A 21,725-nucleotide genomic window follows, 5' to 3' on the forward strand; every position below is an offset into this window, starting at 1 on the left:
AAAGTATGCGAGGGCGTTTTCGACACTTTGGCGTACTCTGGCATCGGCTCAAGTACCTCGGTATACAAGCCACAATACGAAAGACAAGATGCAAACTTTGGCTGACAACCCGGCCCGAGGCGATGGAGAGGGCCTAGGCCTCTTGGCCGCTCATAGTCCGGATCAGGGGGATGCAAAGTCTACGTCGGTCTGCTTGGATGTAGGTGTGTGGCCCGGCAGTGCCCTCGCCTCAAGCTACGGGCTGCGAGCGGACGATGTAAGATTGTGTGAACGTCTGTGTGTAACTTTTGAGCAACCCGGTCGGTCAGTCGGTCGAGTTGCCTTTGTATATACGGAAACCGAGGAGATATTCTAGCCTTTGTTTTATTAAAAAAAAGACTTTTAATCTTATTACCAGATACGCACTGCCTCGGCAGCTTCTTGGAGCGCTTCACTGTGGTACAAGTAATCAAGGACGACGATGGTCATGCTAGCTGGAAGGCCAAATTGGCAATTCACATCGAGATTAGCCAAGATGCCTCGGGTTTCCTGTCATCTGGGGCTGACTAGGCTGATTAGTGATGGCGGCTTATTGGAGTGACGAAACAGAAACTGGCTAGTCTTTCTTTCTTTCTTTCTTTTTCTTCGCCTTCTTCTTTGTTCTCCTTTGTCACACAAACACACACACACACACACACACACACACAGACACACAGATCCTCTTGCCCAAAGTACGACTTGGTTCATCGAAACATGGTTGTTATAAACGCTCTTGTTGTCAAGCCCTCTTGGGCTCGAATCGGGACACATACCCCGTCTAGGGAGAAGCTTATCACGGCGACGGCAGTAACGACGAACCCGGTGCCGTCCGCCTGTCCGCCGCCGAGGTCCCCGAGAAACCGTGCCCCCGATGTCAGGAGTTAGACTTTCCACCCGCCAGGAACCAAATCCGCAGATGGCGCCCCCTAGGCCTCGATGAGGTGCGTGCCCTTCAGCGCCGGTATCGACTGACATATGGAGGGGGGCGCTTTCGGCTATTCCTTGATACCGACTCTGGAATCAGTGATCCGAGGATCGAGGGTCGCTGTAACTTCTAATAGTCCATAGTCTTTCTTCGATAAGCCTTCCTCGGTAGCCCCAAAGCGGAGCTAAACTACCAGATCACTCTTCAAGCCTTCAGTCTGCAGAATGCGGGGCTGCAGATACGGATTTAGTCGGCTTTGGGGGGAAACGCATCATCGAACTCCATTCAGGCCCCATCAGCAAGTCGGGGATGCCAGGCGCGTCCTCGATGCCACAAATCACAACTGGATCATTGTTTGTCTACAGTGCACCCGACGACCAAAAGCTGCGAGTTGGGCATTGGGGACCCGTCAAGCTTAAATGGGCGCTCCGTTGACAGCCATAAGAAGAGCCTCATTCCTCCATCCGTCAGGTAAGAACAGAGCCAAACAAAAAGGAGGAAGAAGAGGTGGCCATATGCCATATGCCATTCCCCCATCCCGAACTAGAAATGCATGCGGGCACGTCGACAAGGGCTCCTTTCCTTAGTTTATGACAGGGTCGGCTTCCTCCCCATGGAAACTTCCCGTTATTATGTCACCGCCGGGTTCCATGTGGCCGCATTTGCCCCCCCCCCCTCCCCCGCGCTGCCCGTTTGGGTCTCCTCATACAAACATCGATCGAGGGACAAGACTCATGATCTCCAACCCGCAGGGCCAAGGGTCCAGGGATGACCCTCCCAGGGGTATCCTTTAGATGACGGGATTCGACATCAGCTCTGTTGATTTTCGTTTTTTGTCTTTTCTCTTTTGCCCTTCGGACCTGACTGCACCGCCAAGGGGAACACCAAACCCGAGTTGCCGAAGCTTGTGACATGGGAAAAGACTGTTTGCTCACTGGGTTTGTGAGCGCCTCTCACATCACACTTCGGTAATGGTTGCAACCGATGTCTTGAGGGTCGAGTGGGGGCTGGGAGATAATGTTAACGTTGGCCTATTGGTGTTTTATCATCCGAGTTCAGAAGTTTAGATGCACATCCCGCCAAGGACGAACGGGCCGACATTGGGCATCGTGATTCTTGACTAGTTTTTACAGTGCTGTCCTACACGGGCAAATGCTTCCCAGGGACGGAATCTACGTTCCTTGGATGTGTACATCGTAGGCGGGCGGGCAACCGGCCACCACCCATACCGGTTGCAGTCTTACGAGATGGAGTGCGGGCAAGGGAGTGGTCGGTAGAGCTTCTCGTTGAACCCCGATGCTCAAGAGACGAACCCCGTATCCGTATCCCGGCAATACATCGTATATGTAATATCCAGAGAGTGGTGTGGTGTGGGTGGCGACTGGGGTCGAACCGCCCGTTTGTACTTACATATATACTCATGCCGGCGGCACGTAACCCGAGCATTCCTTCCCGCGTCTTCCTTGCTACGTGACTAACACGCTCTGCTTACTCTCTTCGGACGAGAGCCGGGATTCAGGATTCCACCGTGTGGTGTTGTTTGCTGGCTGTACCTACCTACACCTGGCACGGAATTGTTATTCGTGTGACGACGGTGAAATGTTCACGGCCAGTCCTCATCAGACCGGCTTCCAACCGGGTGTTGCGCAGTTGTCGTTTCATTCCGTCCCCTCATCTGCATACAGGTAGGTATCTAGCAAAGAACAATAGGGCAGAAGACAGGGCAGCAGATAGGGCAGAACACCGGCAATGTCGGACGGCCCATCCCATCTTCCCGTACGCTGTCACGAAAGTGCCTCAGAACGTCAAAAAGGAAAAAAAAAACCCACACCCTCTCGGCTGTATGGGGCGTGATGGGACCCCCGTTGTCAGTCTGGCTCGTACCTCAGCCGGCTCGGAAAGCAGCAAGCTACGATGTAGAGATCGGACTGCAAAAGGAATGGTGTACTCACTAATGTTTTTTACACTCACTAAACTATTAACCAACGTACTGTAAGCAAGGACTCAAAGCGGATGCGGGTAGGGATGGTGCATGTATAGCGCGCGGGTGGGCGGGCAGACCCCGTCGTTGAAACCCATTCTCTAACTCTATCGACTTACACACAGATCCGAGTGACGCACAACCCACACATGTACACACACACACACACTCTCTCTCTTTCTCTCTCTATCTCTCTCATACCCCAAGAACTCGATCCAAGACGGCGCCCTCGACACGGGCAACGTCTTGTTTCCGGGAATGGGCCAGACGCCTTCAGCCTCCTTCAACCATGTCCTCGTTAGAGAGCGAGAGGGAGAGGGGGGCCGCACACCCCCATCCCCCCATTCAGAGTAATCAGGTCGTCAGTGACCCCGGCAGACTGTTGCCGACTGGGACATGGCTTGCTCAAGTCACTCCCTGGTCTTGTTTAACCTTGCCTCAACCCTCGTCTTCCTCCTTCTCCCTCTCCCCGCTTTAACCCTCCTCTTTTTTGTCCCTCTATCGGCCCATTAGTCCATCACATATCTCGCCGTGGTTGTACGGCCATGGAGTCCTTCTTTTCGTGCTAGCGTCTCTCACCTGCTTCTGCTTCTGACTGTCTCTCTGTCTCTGTGTGGCTTCTCATCACCATTTCAACACCACCACTACCCCCACCACCGCCAACAGTAACAACAAACAAACAAACAACAAACACATGCTGGCATGGATTAAATACTAATTTCTCATCGCACATGAGAGAGAACCCTGAGAGGCCTGTACAGACGCCCTCAAACTCGTCTCAGCAACACCATGAGGTTGTTCAGCATCGTTACGATAGCAGCAGCAGTAACGGCAGGCCTACGCATAGGACCTGTGCGACATCGACAACTACAAGAGCAAATACAACAGAAACAACAACAACAACAACTGGAGGGCAGACAGCTCCTTGATGCCACGTCCTTCATAGCCGAACTCCCAACCGGCCAACCTCAGGCGGACTCGACTTCAACAACAGCGCCGGTTGCAACTACGCCTCCGCCACCACCTCCTCCTCCTCCTCCTCCGCCTCCTCCTTCTCCTCCTCCACCTCCTCCGCCGCCAACAACAACCTCGACATCGACGACGACCACATCAACAAGAGTACCGCCGCCACCGCCGCCGCCACCACCACCACCGACTTCTACTACACGTCCTCCGCCTCCACCCCCGCCACGAACGACAGCAGCGAGGGCTTCAACTTCAGCTGCCCCTCCTCCTCCTCCGCGAACAACTGTCAGAACAACTTCAGTTGCAGCGCGTCCTTCCTCCCCTCCTCCTCCTCCTCCTCCACCACCACCATCGACAACGCAGCGTTTGCAGTCCACAACCGCTCCACCACCAGTCTTCTCAGCTCCTCCGCCACCGCCGTCATCGTCGACAACGTCAACCCCTGCCGCCGCGATGTCGTCAAGCACGGTGCCCATCGCCCTGCCGGCCAGCACCACCGGCGCTGCCCCCGGCCAGACGCTGCCCCCCGCGCAGGGAGCGGCACCGCCGCAGCAGCCCCCCGTCCAGCGGCTCGTCGACCCGGCCGCGGGCATTTTCATCGGCGGCGACCCGACCAGCAACATCGACGTGCCCGTGACGTTCCTCTTCCTGCTGCTCTTCGCCGCCGGCGCGTACACGCACATCCGCATCTACCGCGCCAACGCCAAGCGGGGCCACAAGTTCCTGCTGTCGGACCTCATGTTCGACTTCTGCATGGTCAGGAGCGTCACGTGCATCATGCGCATCGTCTGGGCCTTTGAGAAGACTCGCGTCGTCATCCTCGTGGCGCTCATTGTCCAGTTTGGAGGGTAAGTTTCCATGTCATCTCTTCGCGTATACGTATGGGTGTCTATCATATATGGTACACACACACATATATAGACAGATGTATATGTGTGTTCACATTTACCAAGAGAAGAAGGAGAGAGAGAGAGAGAGAGAGAGAGAGAGAGAGAGAGAGAGAGAGAGAGAGAGAGAGAGAGAGAGAGAGAGAGAGAGAGAGAGAGAGAGAGAGAGAGAGAGAGAGAGAGAATGAGAGAGATTAAGAACCTACAACTAACAAACTCCCCAGTTCCGTCGTCGTCATGGTGGTCAATATTATATTCGGCCAGCGCATCATCCGGTCCATACACCCGCACTTCGGATGGCATCCGGCCCTGCGCGTCTTCACCCTCTTCTTCCTCTTCTCCGTGCCGGCCGTCGTCCTTCTCAACAGCACCTCCATCGGCGTCTCCTTCTTCAAGATTGAGGACCAGGACCGCGTCGACACCGCCCTCAACCTTCTCAAGGCTGGCGTCTCCTGGATCATGCTGCTCGCCGTGCTCCCCGTCATCGGCGTCATCGTGGCTTCCACAATCCCGGGGCCCCGGCCCGAGCGATTCGGCCAGGGCGACACTCACCAGAAGATCGCCGTGCTCCTTATCGGCGCCACGCTGCTCATCGCGGGCCACGCCGTCCGGCTCGCGGCGACGCTGAACCCGGAGCCGCCGACGTCGACGAACAAGCTCTTCAGCAAAGAGGTCTTCTACACCACGGGCTTCATGTTCGAGATCTTCGTTGTCGTCTTCTACGCCGTCATCCGCGTCGACCTGCTCTTCCACGTGCCCAACGGCTCCAAGGGGCCCGGCGACTACTCGCGCAAGCCGAAGCCTGGTGAAGAGGACTACGAGGCCGCGCTCCTCACCAGGGAGGAGATTGAAGACGAGCTCATCGGGCTCGGGCACCCGTACGAGGTCGTCGACTCGTCCGGCCTCGGCCGGGATGGCTCCGGACGCACTATTGTCGCCTTTAGCACAAGGCGCGTGAACGGCGAGAAGCCGGTCGTGCTGCCGCCGCGACCCGAGGCGTACAGCCGTGTCCGGTCGATCCGGGGATCCGTGAGGTCCATGAGGGGCTCGCTTCGGTCCGCCCGGGGCGGTCTCTCGCGAATGGTGCCGACGAGGATGTCGTCGACGCCGTACCTGAATGAGGTCGAGGTCGGCCGCCCCGAGATACGGGAGAACCCTTTCGGGACGCCGCCGGTCAGCCACTACGGCGTGGCGCAGCCGCTGTTCATCCAGTCGAGGTTCAGCAGGTATACGGACCCCGAGGATGAGAGGTCGCACCTGCGGCCGGAGAGCCAAGCGACGTCCGGCGAGATCCCGCTCAGTCTGGACCGGGAAGGCCTCGGGCCGTACGAAGGACGACCGTTGGCGCGGTCGTCGGTGCAAAAGTTCACCATCCTCGAGAGGGAGGGTGGTTCTCTGAGATAAAGGCTCGAATGACGAGCACATAAGTTTAGTACATGATGGGGGAGGGGGGTACGGCGGGAATCACGGGTTTGCTATGATTAATGACGCAAACACCACCAACTTAAGTTTAGTCTTTCAGTAGATAATTGCACACGCATGGAATGTAGATAGTAATTCAGTGGCAACTTATCATTGATGACTTGTCTGAAGTCTCGAATAAGGTTCTGTTCTGTCTGACCCAGTGGCATGGCCTCATATTGATACTATTAATGCTGTATAACCTGATACTTCTTATACATGCTTGTGGTATCGGTGAAGCAACCAACACGATGCGTAAAAGACAAACCACAACCCCATACCAGTAACATGCAGACGATAGAGAAGCTTCTCTCAAACGATGGTTGTATTAATGTTGAGAGACGTTCAAAGTTTTGTCCTTTTTACTTTTTTGAAAGAGAATGAGAAAACCCCCGCTTCGGCGTGTAGGAGACGGACCCTGCCGTGATATATCTTGCACGCCTAATAACCCACAAGAAACGCCAAAACTTAATCGTAACAACCCAGTCTCATTCGAGAGGCTCTTTCAATGTTTCAGCAGCCCTCCAAGGAATCCCATGAGACCACCCAAGAGGCCGCCACCTCCAGCAGGAGCCGCGGCGGGGGCGGCAGCAGCAGCAGCAGCGGCAGCATCGGCGGCAACGGGAGCCCCAGCGGCAGCGGTGGCCGGGTCCACGACCTGACAGACGGTGGTTGCTCCGGCCGACGACGCCGCATCCGCGCCCGCCGCGGGAGCCACCGTGGTCCCGCCAAAGATGCCGATGCCTTGGTCCAGGACGGTGCTGAGAGCGGTGGCGCTCTTCTGCGCGTCGGCGTTCAGCTCGGGCGGCACCTTGCTGACGAGCGCCTGGGCGAGGGCGACGCTGGCCGTCTTCTGGTCCTGGAGGGCGACGGCCACGAGCGGGGTGGCGCCGAGGGAGTCGACGAGGCTCTTCTTGGCGACGACGTCGTTGATGGTGACCTTGACGTTGTTCGTCAGCGCGTCGGTGGCGGCCTTGAGGTTCCGCGCGTCTTGATTGTTGAGCGGCTGGGAGGCCTGGACCTGCGTCGTGGCGTCCTGGATCGACGTCTTGACGCTGCCGACGGCCCCGATGAGCTGGATGCCGCCGCCGATGGTGACGGTCGTCGTGGCCTTGACCGAGTTGTCGAGGCCCTGGAGCGCCGAGTTGATGGTGTTGAGGGCGGCCTGGATCGAGGCTAGGTCACGTTTCCGGGCGGCGGCGGCGGCGACGGTGGCGGGGACGGGGGCGGCGAGGACCGTGGCCGCGACGAGGGAGAGAGACAGCAAAGAGCGGAGCTGCATCGTGGCCTGCCAGTGGAGTTCGGTGCCCTTTTTGGACGAGAGAGTAAGGATCGAGAGGTCACTTCTTCTTCTTTGCTGTCTTGCTTCCTTTGAGATTATAAGAGAGTGTGGTTGGTGGTGGTGGTGGTGGTGGTGGTAGGGATAGAAGAGAGTGGGAGAGAGGGAACTTCAGACTGTTCCAACTCAAAGGAGTTCCAGATCATGAGGTGACGGAAGTAGTGACAGGAGAGAGAACAGGCAATCTCAAAAGAGAGAAGACTTGACTTCGACAGCGGTGTCCATATAGGTGAAAGGAATGCGGGGAGGGGGGAAGGGGTGGTAAAGATGATGGATGATGGATGATGGATGATGACAGAGCCTGGTCTAGGCCTCTTCCTCCCCTCCCTCTCCCTCTCTCTCTCATACACACACACACACACACACACACACACACACATATACCTGTACACACACAAAGGTGATGACCGACAAGAGACTTGGCTGCCACATGTCTCAATTTCAGCAGCAGTACTTTCCGGCGTGATTGGGAATGCCGGCTTCATGAGGCAAAGTTGAGACGGTCCTGGACTCTTTTGGTATGTGTGTGTGTGTATGGAGCCGGAGCCTCTTCCATGTAGGGTTCCCGAGCCATAGCCAGGCAGGCTTGTAAAAAGATGTTGTTGAGCTAGTCGGCGAGCTTCGCGGCTGGTTGATGCGAGGAATACAAAAGTTCAGACCAGTTCCCTAAAGAGGACATTTGGTTTGAGTTTATGTTTCACGATGCAAGAGTCCGGACGGTTCAGGACGCATAGTTAGGCATGTTGCGTGATGTTACCTGGGTACTTTCTTCTCCCCTTGTTCAGCCTTGTCGAAGAAGACGGTCGACTTTAATTTTTAGCCCTCGTTGGAAAGATTTGGGAGTTGGGTCTATTTGAAGACATCTCACACCTATACTACGGAACTTGAACAGTCGCCAGAACACAATGATGCGTTGCATGAGTTGACCGTCGACGCAAGGGTCATCTCTGGGTCCTCTTCGAGTCAGGCGCTGAAATGCGAGATCAGCTCGGGCTCCCCTGATGCTCATTTGATCGAATGAGTTTCCCGATTCCAACGGTGATACAACCTTGTCTCTACCTCGACCGTCTCAACCTTTTCTCGTTTTCGTTTCAAAAAAAAAGAAGGGGAAAAAATAACTAAAAAAACAAGAATCGCACGGGCTTTGTTTACTTAACTAGGAGAATTTACATCGTCTAATCGGTCGATCCACGATGATCCCGCCCACCCTCGCACAACGGCGGCCCATGGATTCGAACAGCGGACAACCCTGGACAAGAGTCAAAGCCACCACCGCCCTCCCTCTTGACCCGTCATCATCGAGACCAGGGATCCCGTTCGGTTTCTCATCCCACTTGCAGTGCCCAACACTCGACTGGCGCTGACCAGCACAACTTCCATGCCGCGTGGTAGGACGACCGAAACATCAAGGGGGACGGCGACTAATAAAGCAGCTACTTGTATGTGGCATGTCGTCATTCCAACCCTCGACGCCGCATGAGTCCAGCAACCCTTGACCAGCGGCAAGGGGGGGCGGGGGGCTTATGCCTTGACGGCCATCAAGAAGGGACCGATAGCCAGCGGTGTCAACGGGATCCATGCTCACCCTCGTCATGGGCCAGAAGACGCACTCTGCATCGGAACCAGGGGTCATAACCCGTCGGCGAGTGTTCGTCCGCTCCGGCTAAAGACGCGGGATTGGCGGTTCTCCCTTCTGGCCGACTCCGGTTCTTCCCAGTTTCTTCAACCGTTGTCACTCGACCGAAACTCATCCCAGCGACTTATACCCAGAACGGCCACCGGCGGCGGTACGGTCAATTGCCTCTTACTTTCTGAATCTTTCGAGCAGCTGTTGCCTCAAAAAGGGGGACAATGCCTAGTAACAAAGTAATCGTCCTCTTGGTCCTCGCGACTGTAAACGCTAAAGGCCACCAGAGCAGAAGCTTGCGAGAGAAAAAAAGTCACCTTTTGCATTCAAGGTACCGGCCGAGCCGGTGGGTGATCTCTTCTTTCGCGGGCAGCTCTCGCTGATCTAGACTTTTGTTTTTGCAAAATTTGGCTCTCGAACGCTGCTGATTTTCCCCTTTGGTCACGTCAGGTCAGAAGCTAGGCATGTGGAGGAAAATAGAGCGTTCAGGAGCAACTGCCCCGAGAGGCCGTCCGAGTTGACGGAAACTCAATCGCCATGGAATTGCCTTTTATTGCATAGCCCTTGATAACGAGCCTACGACGGTACAGAGTTCGGAGCCGAGTCCCATTCGACGTTGTCGACATCCGCGTCACCTTGGGCAAAGTATGTGACATGAATGGACGTCAAGGTGGTCCATCCGACCGTTTGTTGGCTGCCAGATGCTAAACCCAATATGGTCCCGGGATGCGGACAGAGGGGGGGCCAGAGCGAGGGATTCCTGAGAAAACTCTCCGCTGCAGGCCTCGCTTAACTCGGGTCTGCTTGGTTTAAAGCCGAATCGTTCGCATAGTCTTGTTTGTGACGGATCTCAGGGCCCCTTCATGTCGACCTCGAGATGAGCGTCATGAGGTGATGGAAGGCTAAGGGTTGAGCGTTCATGGAACGATGGAGGCTGGAGGAAGGCGGCCGAGAGATAGATGTTCCGTACTTCTTTGCCATGAGAGCGCGTGGAAGGTTTGCGCTCGATGCCGATGCTATCTGCCGAAGCCACACACACCCCGAGGTTCAGTGTGTTCCAACCCTGCGGGCTGCCAGAAGAATCGTCTGACGGAGAAACTGTGTGCCGATTTCATTGTCAAAGTAAACCTCCAGAGGGAAAAGGTTTCCGGCGTGACAGCCACCGTGTGTTGTGTTCGGACAAGAGAAAAGCCTCGGCGTCCTTTGTTCTCATGAAGGACAATCAAAAAGCTTACTTTTTTCTGTCTTCTTTTTCCGAAAGTTCAGGTCCCGGTTTCTCGGGAGATGTAAAGACTAATCAGGTAGCTCTGGAAGAGAACCTTTCGGTGGCCGCGGGACAGAGATCGAGTATCGCTTCCGCAACCATGGGGGCAAACGGGCTTAACTCACGTCAGGGGACCAAGCGAATTGCGTCCGGCGAAGCTCTCGCGAGCTGGCAGATCAGATCCATCGGCACCATCGGGACGAGGATAATAGACTTCGTTCGGTTCGGATGCCACCGAAAGGGATAGCGTCTCTCTCTCTCTCTCTGTTGCGGCAATACGGAGCCAGCAAGGGCCGACGCGGATCTTGATCTGGAGACAGACGGCACGTTTACAGCCGGGTATGCTTTGGATCAGAGCTGCGGGCTTGCGTTGAAACTGTCGAAATATTCCAACGACCATGAACCCAGGGTTTTGAGTCAAGAGTTTGACTTGGGTACTTCTTTGAAGTTGGTTGGGCTACCAGTCAGATGTCAGGAGATATGGAGAAGGATTCCATCGTGGATCAGCACGACGATCTTTTCCGGAAACGTACATGATTCAGTGATGCGCCGGGAGAGAAAATCTTGCGGTTGACTGTCGGCTGGAACAAGAAGGCAGAAATGAAAGCTTTGACGTCGCCGTATATTAACCATCGGTAGATATCTGTCAAAACATCACTTGACTCTGTCAAAACATCACTTGACGAGCGAGACGTTTGTCTTGCACTTCTTCCTGGTGAGACCCCAGTAGCTGAGGGACAGTTTCAGAAGGCCTATCCAAGTTGTGTCTCGTCTGTCGGTGGGCACAAATGGCAAACGCCATTGCAAGATGTCTCGGTGGGACCGCGGTCAGGGAGTTGGAAAGCCTCTTGGACGAGCTTCAGGGTCTTGGCCGTTGAGTGGACCACGTTTCTGTCCGCTTTGTCAATGATCCCACTTTGGCGAGGTTGTGTCTCCGGGCTGAGCTTTTGGCGAGCCATGTTCCCGTCACGACTCGAGACGGATGACCTGCAACGTGTTGCTTGCCACAACACACACACACACACACACACACACACACACAGAGCAACCGCAAAGACTCCGGTTCTGCTTCAGAGTGTTCTTCTGCTTCTTCTATTGCCCGACCCAGACATTGCCGCCGGCCATATCGTACGTCTGTCGAAGATGGCTGTGCATCGTAGACTCGATAGTGCAGGTTACCCGAACCACGCCAACGCGCTAATGTAAAGCCAATTCCAGTCGTGCATTCTTCATTACAGAAGGCCCATACGAAGCTCCTGTAAGAGTCCGTCCTACTGGGAGCGTACATCATATGTAAAGACGGGTGGCAACGACGGTATATTGCTCACCCGCTGCGTGTCAGCAACCGCTCCAAGCCAAAAACATTGGAGAGTCAACGGGAACGGATCATGGCCGACGCTGAAACATTGGGACGACAACCCTGCCTGTGTCAATTCTGCGGGGCCACCCGGCGGAGACGAGGGATGTGGTCGTGTTTCCAAGACGTTTTGCGAGGTGGCCTCGGAACTGTAGAGAGTAGAGGAGGGGGGATGCGAGTTGCTGTCGCGTGGGAGCTTATTAGCCCGGGGTCGTCCCTTGAAGTTCCAAGATCCGGGGGTGAGAAGGCAGACAGACCCGACTCGGGGGCTACCCTTGCTGACGAGATCCACCGCCAGGTTCAGCGTTGACAATGTCAAGCGAAGCTAAACGGAGCTATCCGTGGTCGTCGGACCCTCCAGGTGTTTTGCGATGGATACCTGTACATGGATGGCGTGTTGTGTTGTCTCAAGTCAGGAAACACAAGATGACTTCATCGAGCAGAAGAGTGAGACGATGCGATTCAACGTCAGCTTGGCGGGGAATGACACGGCGTAGAGAATTGGGGACATCTCCTCGGCGGTGGAAACAATCTGGTCAACCAACCATTCCTTCATTCCTCCATGGCGGACATGAACATTAATTTATGAGAGGTTGCAAGTCGCCAGCAAGACTGAAAGAGTTGCCAATCAATATAAGAAACGATGTCGCAACTGCCATGGCGATAACTAGGTGATATATGCTACACATAAAGGTAAAATCACGCGAATATATTGCCTACGTACAGCATTGCTCAGCTTTCTACCAGGGTCCTCCTCGCTGCTCTTCTATCATCGCCACACCAGCAAGGGGCAAAAGAAAACCACATGCTCTGTCACATCTCGCGGGACAAAAGCAATGGCTGCCTCGAGGGCGAATCGAACGCCCGATCTTCTCATTACGAGTGAGACGCTTTACCACTGAGCCACCGAGGCGTGTTGTTTCTCCGTAACCAGATCGTGGTTGGTGGTTCCACCGGTGTTGGGCGGGGAAGCACAAGACGACTATGGCTCGCGCAAGGAATGGTCAAGGTCTCGTCTCACAGACGAATGTTGGCTATCTCTCCTCGGCCTGCTTCGTTGTGATAACTTGCCGAGCTTCCAAGATATGTAACCAAGGCGGGGGCCCCTCTCCAGGTCTCACAGGTTACACGAAAACGATGGAAGAAAACGGCGGTAAAAAGAAAACATGGTAGAAAACATGGTATTAGTCTTCAGGTCCTTCCACACGGCACAGCGAGGATTACCTGAACCCCCAAGACCCCCCCCCCCCCCAAAAAAAATGCAGTGAGAAGATAGAACACCTATCTGTGGCTGGCTGACCAATGCCCGCGCGCTTCGTCTCGCCTTTCCCTTCTCGGTACGGCGCGGCATACCCGGTTCGCCTTTCCCCCCAGTTGGGGACGAGGGGTCTGCCGCGCGCAGTGGGATGTAGGATGTAAGCCCTACTACAAGCCAAGTCTGCTTCCTACAACTCCGGGATGGCGAGCCCGTCACAGATGATAGGCTGCCCCCCCCCCCCCCCCCCCCCCCCCGGATAAGGTGGACATGCCAAGACCTATGTTTGTAAGATTTGGGGAGAGGGAGGAGGGCAGGAGGGGGATGACTGCATGTCCACGATCAGTTGGATGCGCGCGGGATGTGACGTGCTGGGAGGTGGAGCTCCCGCCCGACTAAGACGCGGAGAAGAACAGGTACGACTTGCAAATGGAGGGTTGACCAGTTGGTCCAAATGTTGGCGAAGACAGAGAGGGGATAGTTGTCTGCGACATCAAGTTCGCTTAGGCGCGCGTCAAGATGCTTCTGGGTGTATCGGTACGAGTGGAATATAAAAAGACAGCCTTATCCGAGCTCTCTCTCTCTCTCTCTCCCTCTGCCAGACCAGACAGACCCTCTTGAATCGAAACGCTACGATCAGGAACACACACATACACACACATACATACATATATACACACACATCTACAAACAGACCAAGTCTCGCGCCTCGAATAGCCAGAAGAGCATCACAAGACTAGAAGACCATGGCCGCCAACAAGAGAGTCGCCGTCATCGCGACAAGCACCCGCACTCCTCGCATCGGGACCAAGGTCGCCGAGCTGGTCAGGGACGTCATCGCGCCGGACGCCGCCGCCGCCGACGTCGAGCTCGCCTTCGTCGAAGTCGCGTCCTTCAACCTGCCCGTCTTCGACGAGAAGCTCCTCCCCGCACAGGTGCCGGCCTTTGGCGAGTTCGCCCACGAGCACAGCCGGGCTTGGAGCCGCGAGATCGCCCGCCACGACGCCTACGTGCTCGTCGTGCCCGAGTACAACTACGGCCTCGCGGGCGGGACCAAGAACGCCATCGACTACCTGTACAACGAGTGGATCGGCAAGCCCGTGGCCATCGTCAGCTACGGCATCGCGGGCGGCAACTCGGCGTCGTCGCAGGCCCAGAAGACGCTCGAGGGCATGAAGCTCCGCGTGGCGCCCACGCGCCCGGCGCTGCCTTTTGCCGGCGGCGGAGCCGGCCCGGACTTGATGGCTGCTATCGGCGGCGAGATCGGCGACGAGTCGCGGGAGAACTGGAAGGCCGAGGCCGAGACGATCCGGAAGGCGTTTGCGGAGCTGAGGGAGCTCCTCGACGCGCCGCCGCCGCCGCCGGCGGCGGCGGCCAAGAGTGAGAGCTGAGCACTCACTCACAGATGGGCTCTTGTATATTGTATACAACAAAAGCGGCAGTCAGTCAGTGAGCTGGGTTGGAAACCTGGTCTCGATCCGTGTAGATCATTCGTTCCATCAAGCATCCATGAGCTAGATGGATAGAGCCTCCGGGGGGGTAGGGGAGATTAGGGGGGAAAGGGAAAAGAGAAGAAACAAGCTTGAATTTTAGCTTTAGACATATAATATCGGGGAGAGTCGTCTAACCACTTCCATCACACCAAAACTCCACCGCATCATATCGCTTAACACACCAACAACAACCCCCGGTCCCCTGTCGACGGTATCGTGATTCTCCGTGTTATCGCGCGTGTTATCGGTCTCGTTGTTTATTCGCAGACTCGACAGGTAGAAATCTGCTGCCTATTTCCACCTTGCTGTGCCGCTTTCCAAGGGGTATTATTGAGTCTTGCATATCCGTATTGAGATGAGGGGGAAAAAACCTCGTTGCACCAGTTGGTAGGGGGGGGGACATTCGATTTGTCTTCTTCCCTTTCGCCTTTTTCTCTTTCTCGTCTCTCCTCCTTATGCGCCACTGATCAACCGCCCCCCCCCCCCCCCCCCCCCCCTCCGCTCATTGTCTTGTCCGCCATGAGGACGTCCACTCTCTTTGTCGGCTCCGTCTGCGCCGTCTCTCTGGCCTCGGCGCAGGTCCGTCTGCCGTTCACCCGCCAGAGCAGGTCACCCGCCGGCACCAATGTCCAGACTCGGTCCGCCGCCGCCGCCGCCGTCGCCGCCGAGGGCCCCGGTGGTGGACGCAGATCCCTCCCCTCGGTCGACTTCTCGGTCGACAACTGGCAATACGTCGTCAACGTCACCGTCGGCACGCCGCCGCAGGACATGTCCCTGAGGCTGAGCATACTGGAGAGCGCCTCATGGGTCCCCAACCGCGCGAAATGCGCCGACTCCCTGCCATACGACGACTACACCCTCACGTACGCGTCCCAAGCGGAGAAACCCTCGTGCGAGTACGGCGCCTTCGACCCCATCGCGTCCTCCACCTACGTCAGCCGGGACACCGCCTCTTTCTCAAGCTGGGACATCTCCGACATGGTGAGAGGCGACTGGGCCAGCGACACCCTGAGCATCCCCGGCGCCACGCTGCCCAATCTCACCATGGGCCTTGTTCCGTCGGCCGAGAACTTCGTCGGCGTGCTGGGTCTGGGGTTCAACGTGAGCCGCGATCTCTGGAGCGCCTCGACCGATCCGCCCACCGTTCTCGAGCGGCTGCTGGAGGACGGCCACATCAAGTCCACCGCCTACAGCCTCTGGCTCGATGACGACGACGACGACGACAACGACGACGACTACGGCTCACCCAAGTCCGGACACCTGCTTCTGGGCGCCGTCGACAAGTCCAAGTTCGAGGGGCCCCTCCTTCGCTTTCCCACCTGGAGCTCCCAGGGCAGGGTTTCCAAATACAGAGAGCGCATTTTCGACGCAACGCTCTACTCCGTCAACGGGAACAACTCGCCGTTGGGCGCACCGCAGCCTCTCGGACAAGAAGTTCTGTTGCAGAACGTAGACGCCGTCCTCATCATCGTCCGGCTGGAGCCCCAGTCCGTGTTCTCCGTGCTGCCAGACGCCCTCGCGCGGGATATCTGGGCCCTCGCGGGCGCCACTTGGAACACCGACTTCTACGCGGGCGTCATCCCGTGCGCCGCGGCTGGAACCCTCACGGGAAGCATCGGCATCCGGCTCTACGGGTCCCAGGGCCCCGTCCTGGTCGTCGCCCTCGCCGACCTAGTCGTGCCCGCGGACGTCTGGGCGTACTCGCTGCGGTCCCCAGACGCCCGATCGACCGAGGAGTACTGCATGTTCGCGGTCCAGTCCGAGGTCTCGACCTCTTCCTACAGCCTCCACTGGCTGGGAGGCGCCGTCTTCCGGCAGTCCTACATGGTCTTTGACCTCGCCAACGAGGAGGTGGCCATGGCGCAGGCCAGTCTCGGCGGCGCAACATCGACGGAGGAGGAGGAGGAGGTCGTGCCCTTCGCCAGCTTCGGGGCTAGGGTCCCCGAGTCGACGTGGGCAAGGCCCGACTATTGCCCCGGCTCCTACGCCCAGTGCGGCGGCAGCGGGGACAGTGAGTCTCTCCCGCCCCCTGTCAAGATCGGAATCGGCTTGGGCGTCGGCCTGTTCTGCCTCCTCGTCGGCGGCCTGTCCTTCTGGGCCATCCGACGATGCCGTCGGATTAGAAAGGGCGGACGGGAAGTCTCGGCGAAGCAGGCAGACATGGAGCAAGAGGCCAACCCGCAGGACGGCACTGGTGATGGATGCAACGCGGCTCAGGAGGGCTCCCTGCCGCAGGCCGCCGTGACGTCGGAAGGCCCCCATGACGAAGACCATCGACGAGCAGCGTGACAGCAAGAAGGTGACTTCCGCGAGACCGCAGTAGAGAAGATGATTATTTCTGTAGGATAACTCATAATGCAGCGTCTGACTCCCAGTGCGTAGTGGTGTAGTCATAGAAGCATTCCTGTTCTTGTCTGATTTCTGTGTCCTGTTGATTTCAGCCGGCCAGAATCAAGGGATCAGCGTCATTTGCTCTGCAACCAATTTTCGGACCGGTCCGGGATATTCTAAACCAGTCCGACGGTCATGAGGCATGGCAGTCCTTCCGGAGATGATGTGTTGGTGGGATGACTGCTCTCTGAATATGACCACTTCTGCCGCTACGGGAGTGAGGTTCTGGTTGGATAAGGTCCCGATAACCCAATCCGCGAGCGTCTCTACTACCTATTCCTGTCTTCCCTTGCTGCAACGTTGCAGACCACACTGCTGTGGCTGCGTGGAAATCAACCTCATGAACACACCCCAGATGGGACTGATGCCGAAAACCACGACCGATGCTACTCTGCAATAATGCAGGAAATCAGATGGCAGCTCCCAGAGTCCTTGGTTGCCGCCCGAACCCCTGGGCGTTCTTGTTATGTAAACTAGAAAGACGGTGGTGGTCGTGGTCGATGGATGCACCGTTCATTCGCGACTTGGTCACATTTCCACCTTGTGACTTCCGGAAGTCTGCCAGGCTGTGTTCAAGTTACTGCTAAGTATTTTGATAGACGGCAGTTTTATCTTAACCAATCTACGACTCGGTAAATCGTTTCGCATAGTATTCAACAAGCGTCAATACGCTTCTTGGAGTTGAACTTGGAAGCAAGCCAGAGACCCCGTCCAAAGAGTAACGCTCATCGTCACAACACGTCACAAGTCTTTCCAACCCCCCTCTTAACCCATTAGTTATGTGACAGCTCCCATCCAACCGTCCATGCAGAAGCATGTGCTCCCATTTACCTTCCCCTCAGACGGCCCCTCACAAACAGCGATAAGCCCTCGCAGCGGAGGGTCACATTCGGCCCCCCGAACACGGTCATCCGCTCTAAAAATCGCCAGCATACGAGGGCACATGGGCATCAAGGGTAGCCCTCTGAAGAAGATCAGGCTGAGCCAATCTGAAAGCACCATTCGCTTCTGCTAGTAAAGACGAAGGGGGCCTACACCTGCATTAGCCCCCTCCCTCACCTTGCCTGGGCCACTCACCGCGCACCATCACCAAGTCCTCACCGGTGGTGTTGGCCATCCAGTCCACACAAGTTTTGTCTCAAATTCCAGACTGCTATTTTGCATCCAGTTCTTTTTGTCGAAAATCTTGGTCTTGCGTGTGCTAATAATGCATTGAGTCAATGTACTAGGTCGTGCGTGGTTGGCCTGGATGCGACCACACGAACGTGACGCGCAGACTGTCTGAATCTCTTCACATGTATCCCACGACGTAGTTCAGAGTCTCCGAGCGGTGAAATGTCTTACAGATAGAGTACGTGGTTGCTCGAACCTCTTAGGGAACAAGAACCCCCGGGGCGCAACGTTCCGTGCAACGTGGACATGAGTTTGTAACATAGCCTGACCCCGAAAGGACGTGTGAACAAGAAAACAATGGCTTTGTTCCTTGGCACCTAGTTTCTGTGGACGACCTATGGTCTAAATGCGACGGACTCGACTAGCATATCATGGTCAGTTGATCGCTCGACCACTAGTGACGTCTAGTTGAACCGCAACACGATTTTTTCTCTTCTTCAGGATCCTATTTAATGGGGGACCATAGATTTTTCAACAAGAGATTCTTTTGTCTCGAAGTTCCATAGTCGCAATGTCAGGAATACTTCCAGCAGCAGTCCACACTTCCGAGGCGTCTCCGGTGAAGTCCACCGAGCGAGGTCAAGATGGCTATACCAACGCCGTCTACTTCACCAACTGGTACATCAACGTTTTGTGTCTGTCGAAAGCAACGCTTCCGGGACGCTGACAATGGCAAAGGGCAATCTACGGCCGTAACTACCAACCCCAAAACCTCCCAGCATCCCAGATCACCAACGTTCTCTACGCATTCATGAATCTTCGCCCATCCGGAGAAGTGTGAGTTTGCCGGGTCTCTCAAGCTCATCTGGCACAACACAGCAACACAGAAGCTCACTCAGGGGAATTCTGTCAGATACTCTGCCGATACATACTCCGATCTGGAGAAGCACTATCCGACCGACTGTAAGACGGCCAGCGTTCGTTAAGATCTAAATAGGGCATCAACCCGCTGACAGCCCACAAAGCATGGAATGACGTCGGAAACAACGCCTACGGCTGTGCCAAGCAGCTGTACATCTTGAAGAAGGCCAACCGCCGCATGAAGGTCCTTCTAAGTATCGGAGGCTGGACGTGGTCCACCAACTTCCCCGCCGCCGCCAGCACCCCCGAGGGCAGGGCACTCTTCGCGTCGTCCTCCGTCCGGCTGATGAAGGACTGGGGCTTCGACGGCGTCGACGTCGACTGGGAGTACCCCTCCAACGCCGCCGAGGCCGCCAACATGGTCCTCCTGCTTCAGGCCGTCAGGGGTGAGCTGGACGCCTACGCCGCGAGACATACCCCGGGATACCACTACCTCCTGACGATCGCGTCACCCGCCGGGCCGAGCCACTACAACATCCTCAACCTCAAGGCCCTATCAGACGTCATCGACGCCTTCAACCTGATGGCGTATGACTACGCCGGCTCGTGGGACGCCAACAGCGGCCACCAGGCGAACCTCTACCCGAACCCGGGCAATCCATCCTCGACACCCTTCTCGACAGACGCAGCCGTCACGGACTACCTCCGTGCCGGCGTCCCGGCCTCCAAGATCGTTCTCGGCATGCCCGGCTACGGTCGCGCATTCCAGCAGACCGACGGCGTCGGACGGCCCTTCTCCGGCGTCGGCGGCGGGTCCTGGGAGCCCGGCGTATGGGACTACAAGGCCCTGCCGCGCGCCGGCGCGACGGAGCTGTACGACGCCACGGCCGTGGCCTCGTATAGCTACGACGGAGGCGCCAGGGAGCTCGTCTCGTACGACACGCCCGCCGTCGTCCGGACCAAGGTCGCGTATCTGACGGGCAGGGGCCTCGGCGGCTCCATGTTCTGGGAGGCCAGCGGGGACAGGAGCGGCGGGGTCAGTTTGTTGGCGGCGAGCTTCGATGCCCTCGGCGGCGCGGCCGCGCAGGACAAGAGCCTGAATCAGCTCCACTACCCTGACAGCCAGTATGACAACATCCGGGCCGGGGTTCCCGGTGGTTGAGGTTGGGGATTGGCATTGTGCGTTCTCTTTGACTGGTCCCCGTCTCGATGAGTCCTCGGGCTTGATGTAGGTTTGAGTTCTTGGGTTAGGCTGCTCTTCCGTATCTTTGTCTCATCCTAGTTGTATCCAGTTCTGTTGTTCAAGTCTTAGTGTTTGTTACTTTAATTGAATCAGAGCGATTGAACTTGCTTGTACACGCCACCTCAATCTCGGAGTCCAGACAAGATGATGTCTCTGCCGTCATGTTGTCATAGCCCCCAACGAGACAACCGAGCAGCAATCCCAGGTACTGATAGTAACTAGTGCAAGCTGCATACAATCTACGTCGTGAGAGTCTTACTCAACTCCATATGTTGGCGATACGCAGCCTCGCAAGTCATTCTATTTATCTGCACCCCTAGTTTCTTGCAATCTACTCACACTGAGAGACATAGTGACGTGAGGGTTGCTAGAATGCCAAAATCTGTCGTTGGTCGATTTACCCTCGTCTTATGCCTTAACCATGCCACCCGTGGCGGGTTTGATACCGGCATAATGCAATCCACGGATCAAAATGGCTTGCCTTGTGCTTCGGCTCCTCACAATTCAACCTAGACACTTGCGTACAAAACACCCCTCTTGTGGCTTGGCGTTTCTACAATCTAAGCCTTCTAATCTGTAAGGTTGACCGTTTATGCAACCGCGGATGTCTGGGATGCAAGCATGACAGTGGCCCTGATGGTTGACCCCGTCTGGTTGGGGATGGTATCGACTATGCATTTGCCCTTGGCTCCCGCCTGAACCGCGATGCACTCTTCGTCCGTGAACCTTGACGGCAACTTGATGCACAGGTGACTCGCCTGCGCTTCTCCGCCTTTTGAGGCACACAAGTCCTCGACGCCACTGATGAGCCCGTCGTTGGCGTCGGCGCAACCGCACCGGAAGATCTCCTGGGAGAATGCAGTGCTGTAGCGAGTTAATCAGGGAGTTAATTCCAATCACATATTCCGGCTGCAGACTCACCTTATGAAGGCAAACGCCAGACCGAAAACAGCGGTCTTCATCTTGGTGGTTATTGGATATCGGAGGGGGGGGGGGGGGGGTTATCTCTCCGTGCTGAGGAGTAACTGGACTAGAGAATGGAGTTGTGGATTTCTTAACACAGGAAACGTCAATAATTATACCTGTTGCTCTTCCAACACTTTATGTCGAGAACAATAGGACGGAAAGGGGTTATTTATGTCCAAGACGAGCAGCAGCCACATCCAGGGCCACGAGCCGACATCCACCCAGAGCCCTGCAGATCACCCACGGTGACTACATCAACATACGCCTCCCCGCCGTCGTACCTTAGCAAATTTCCCTTTATACGCAAGCCTTGGATGGACTGGGCTGACTTACTCGACATCATTATACGACCGGGAAGGCGCACATACACCACAACTTGTTCTACCGGTTCGAAACGAGTAGTAATCTGCCAAAACAAAATTCGATATAACAGCTCTTGGCCAGTTCAGATGTCTGGTTTAGCTTAGATAAAGGATAAAGTGGCGAGATGAAATTCAGTTCGGATGGTCGAGAGCTATCTGTCGGAGTCAAACCACTGGCTTGACGCGCTTGGCGGGGACGGCGCTTCGCATCCCGCG

The 21,725-nt window shown here is 56.1% G+C and overlaps 7 protein-coding genes across 7 annotated transcripts; 5 read left to right on the forward strand and 2 right to left on the reverse strand.

Annotated features, from left to right (window-relative positions):
- Window positions 1–3,713: 3,713 nt before the first annotated feature.
- Window positions 3,714–4,742, forward strand: CDEST_08703 (uncharacterized protein; the record flags this gene model as incomplete). Its single annotated transcript, XM_062924862.1, has 1 exon — window positions 3,714–4,742. The coding sequence occupies one exon, from the start codon at window positions 3,714–3,716 to the stop codon at window positions 4,740–4,742; it is 1,029 nt and encodes a 342-aa protein (XP_062780913.1).
- Window positions 4,743–5,014: 272 nt separating this feature from the next.
- Window positions 5,015–6,181, forward strand: CDEST_08704 (uncharacterized protein; the record flags this gene model as incomplete). Its single annotated transcript, XM_062924863.1, has 1 exon — window positions 5,015–6,181. The coding sequence occupies one exon, from the start codon at window positions 5,015–5,017 to the stop codon at window positions 6,179–6,181; it is 1,167 nt and encodes a 388-aa protein (XP_062780914.1).
- Window positions 6,182–6,743: 562 nt separating this feature from the next.
- On the reverse strand, window positions 6,744–7,520 carry CDEST_08705 (Putative Cell wall mannoprotein; the record flags this gene model as incomplete). Its single annotated transcript, XM_062924864.1, has 1 exon — window positions 6,744–7,520. The coding sequence occupies one exon, from the start codon at window positions 7,518–7,520 to the stop codon at window positions 6,744–6,746; it is 777 nt and encodes a 258-aa protein (XP_062780915.1).
- A 6,161-nt stretch (window positions 7,521–13,681) lies between these two features.
- On the forward strand, window positions 13,682–14,471 carry CDEST_08706 (Putative Flavoprotein-like superfamily; the record flags this gene model as incomplete). The annotated part of the gene is made up of 1 exon (XM_062924865.1): window positions 13,682–14,471. The coding sequence occupies exon 1, from the start codon at window positions 13,827–13,829 to the stop codon at window positions 14,469–14,471; it is 645 nt and encodes a 214-aa protein (XP_062780916.1). The 5' UTR covers window positions 13,682–13,826.
- A 597-nt stretch (window positions 14,472–15,068) lies between these two features.
- On the forward strand, window positions 15,069–17,563 carry CDEST_08707 (Putative aspartic peptidase A1 family, aspartic peptidase domain superfamily). Its single transcript, XM_062924866.1, has one exon. It carries the CDS (start codon window positions 15,093–15,095, stop codon window positions 16,860–16,862), a length of 1,770 nt encoding a protein of 589 aa, XP_062780917.1. The 5' UTR covers window positions 15,069–15,092; the 3' UTR covers window positions 16,863–17,563.
- A 1,056-nt stretch (window positions 17,564–18,619) lies between these two features.
- Window positions 18,620–20,272, forward strand: CDEST_08708 (Putative glycoside hydrolase family 18, catalytic domain, glycosyl hydrolase family 18 (GH18) active). The gene is made up of 4 exons (XM_062924867.1): window positions 18,620–18,755; window positions 18,816–18,914; window positions 18,991–19,040; window positions 19,103–20,272. The coding sequence occupies exons 1-4, from the start codon at window positions 18,649–18,651 to the stop codon at window positions 20,098–20,100; spliced, it is 1,254 nt and encodes a 417-aa protein (XP_062780918.1). The 5' UTR covers window positions 18,620–18,648; the 3' UTR covers window positions 20,101–20,272.
- A 499-nt stretch (window positions 20,273–20,771) lies between these two features.
- CDEST_08709 (uncharacterized protein) lies at window positions 20,772–21,143 on the reverse strand (the record flags this gene model as incomplete). Its single annotated transcript, XM_062924868.1, has 2 exons — window positions 20,772–21,045; window positions 21,103–21,143. 2 exons carry the CDS (start codon window positions 21,141–21,143, stop codon window positions 20,772–20,774), a joined length of 315 nt encoding a protein of 104 aa, XP_062780919.1.
- Window positions 21,144–21,725: the final 582 nt, after the last annotated feature.

Source organism: Colletotrichum destructivum, chromosome 5, assembly GCF_034447905.1.
Source record: "Colletotrichum destructivum chromosome 5, complete sequence".
NCBI classification, from domain to species: Eukaryota; Fungi; Ascomycota; class Sordariomycetes; order Glomerellales; family Glomerellaceae; genus Colletotrichum; species Colletotrichum destructivum.

What these genes read in the sequence shown, in the direction of transcription:
- CDEST_08707 (XM_062924866.1), top strand. Translation starts at nt 15,093, where the DNA reads ATGAGGACGTCCACTCTCTTTGTCGGCTCCGTCTGCGCCGTCTCTCTG.
- CDEST_08708 (XM_062924867.1), top strand. Translation starts at nt 18,649, where the DNA reads ATGTCAGGAATACTTCCAGCAGCAGTCCACACTTCCGAGGCGTCTCCG. An exon ending in CTTCGCCCATCCGGAGAAGT is followed by an intron (nt 18,915 to 18,990) that starts GTGAGTTTGCCG and finishes GAATTCTGTCAG; the next exon opens with ATACTCTGCCGATACATACT. An exon ending in GAAGCACTATCCGACCGACT is followed by an intron (nt 19,041 to 19,102) that starts GTAAGACGGCCA and finishes CAGCCCACAAAG; the next exon opens with CATGGAATGACGTCGGAAAC.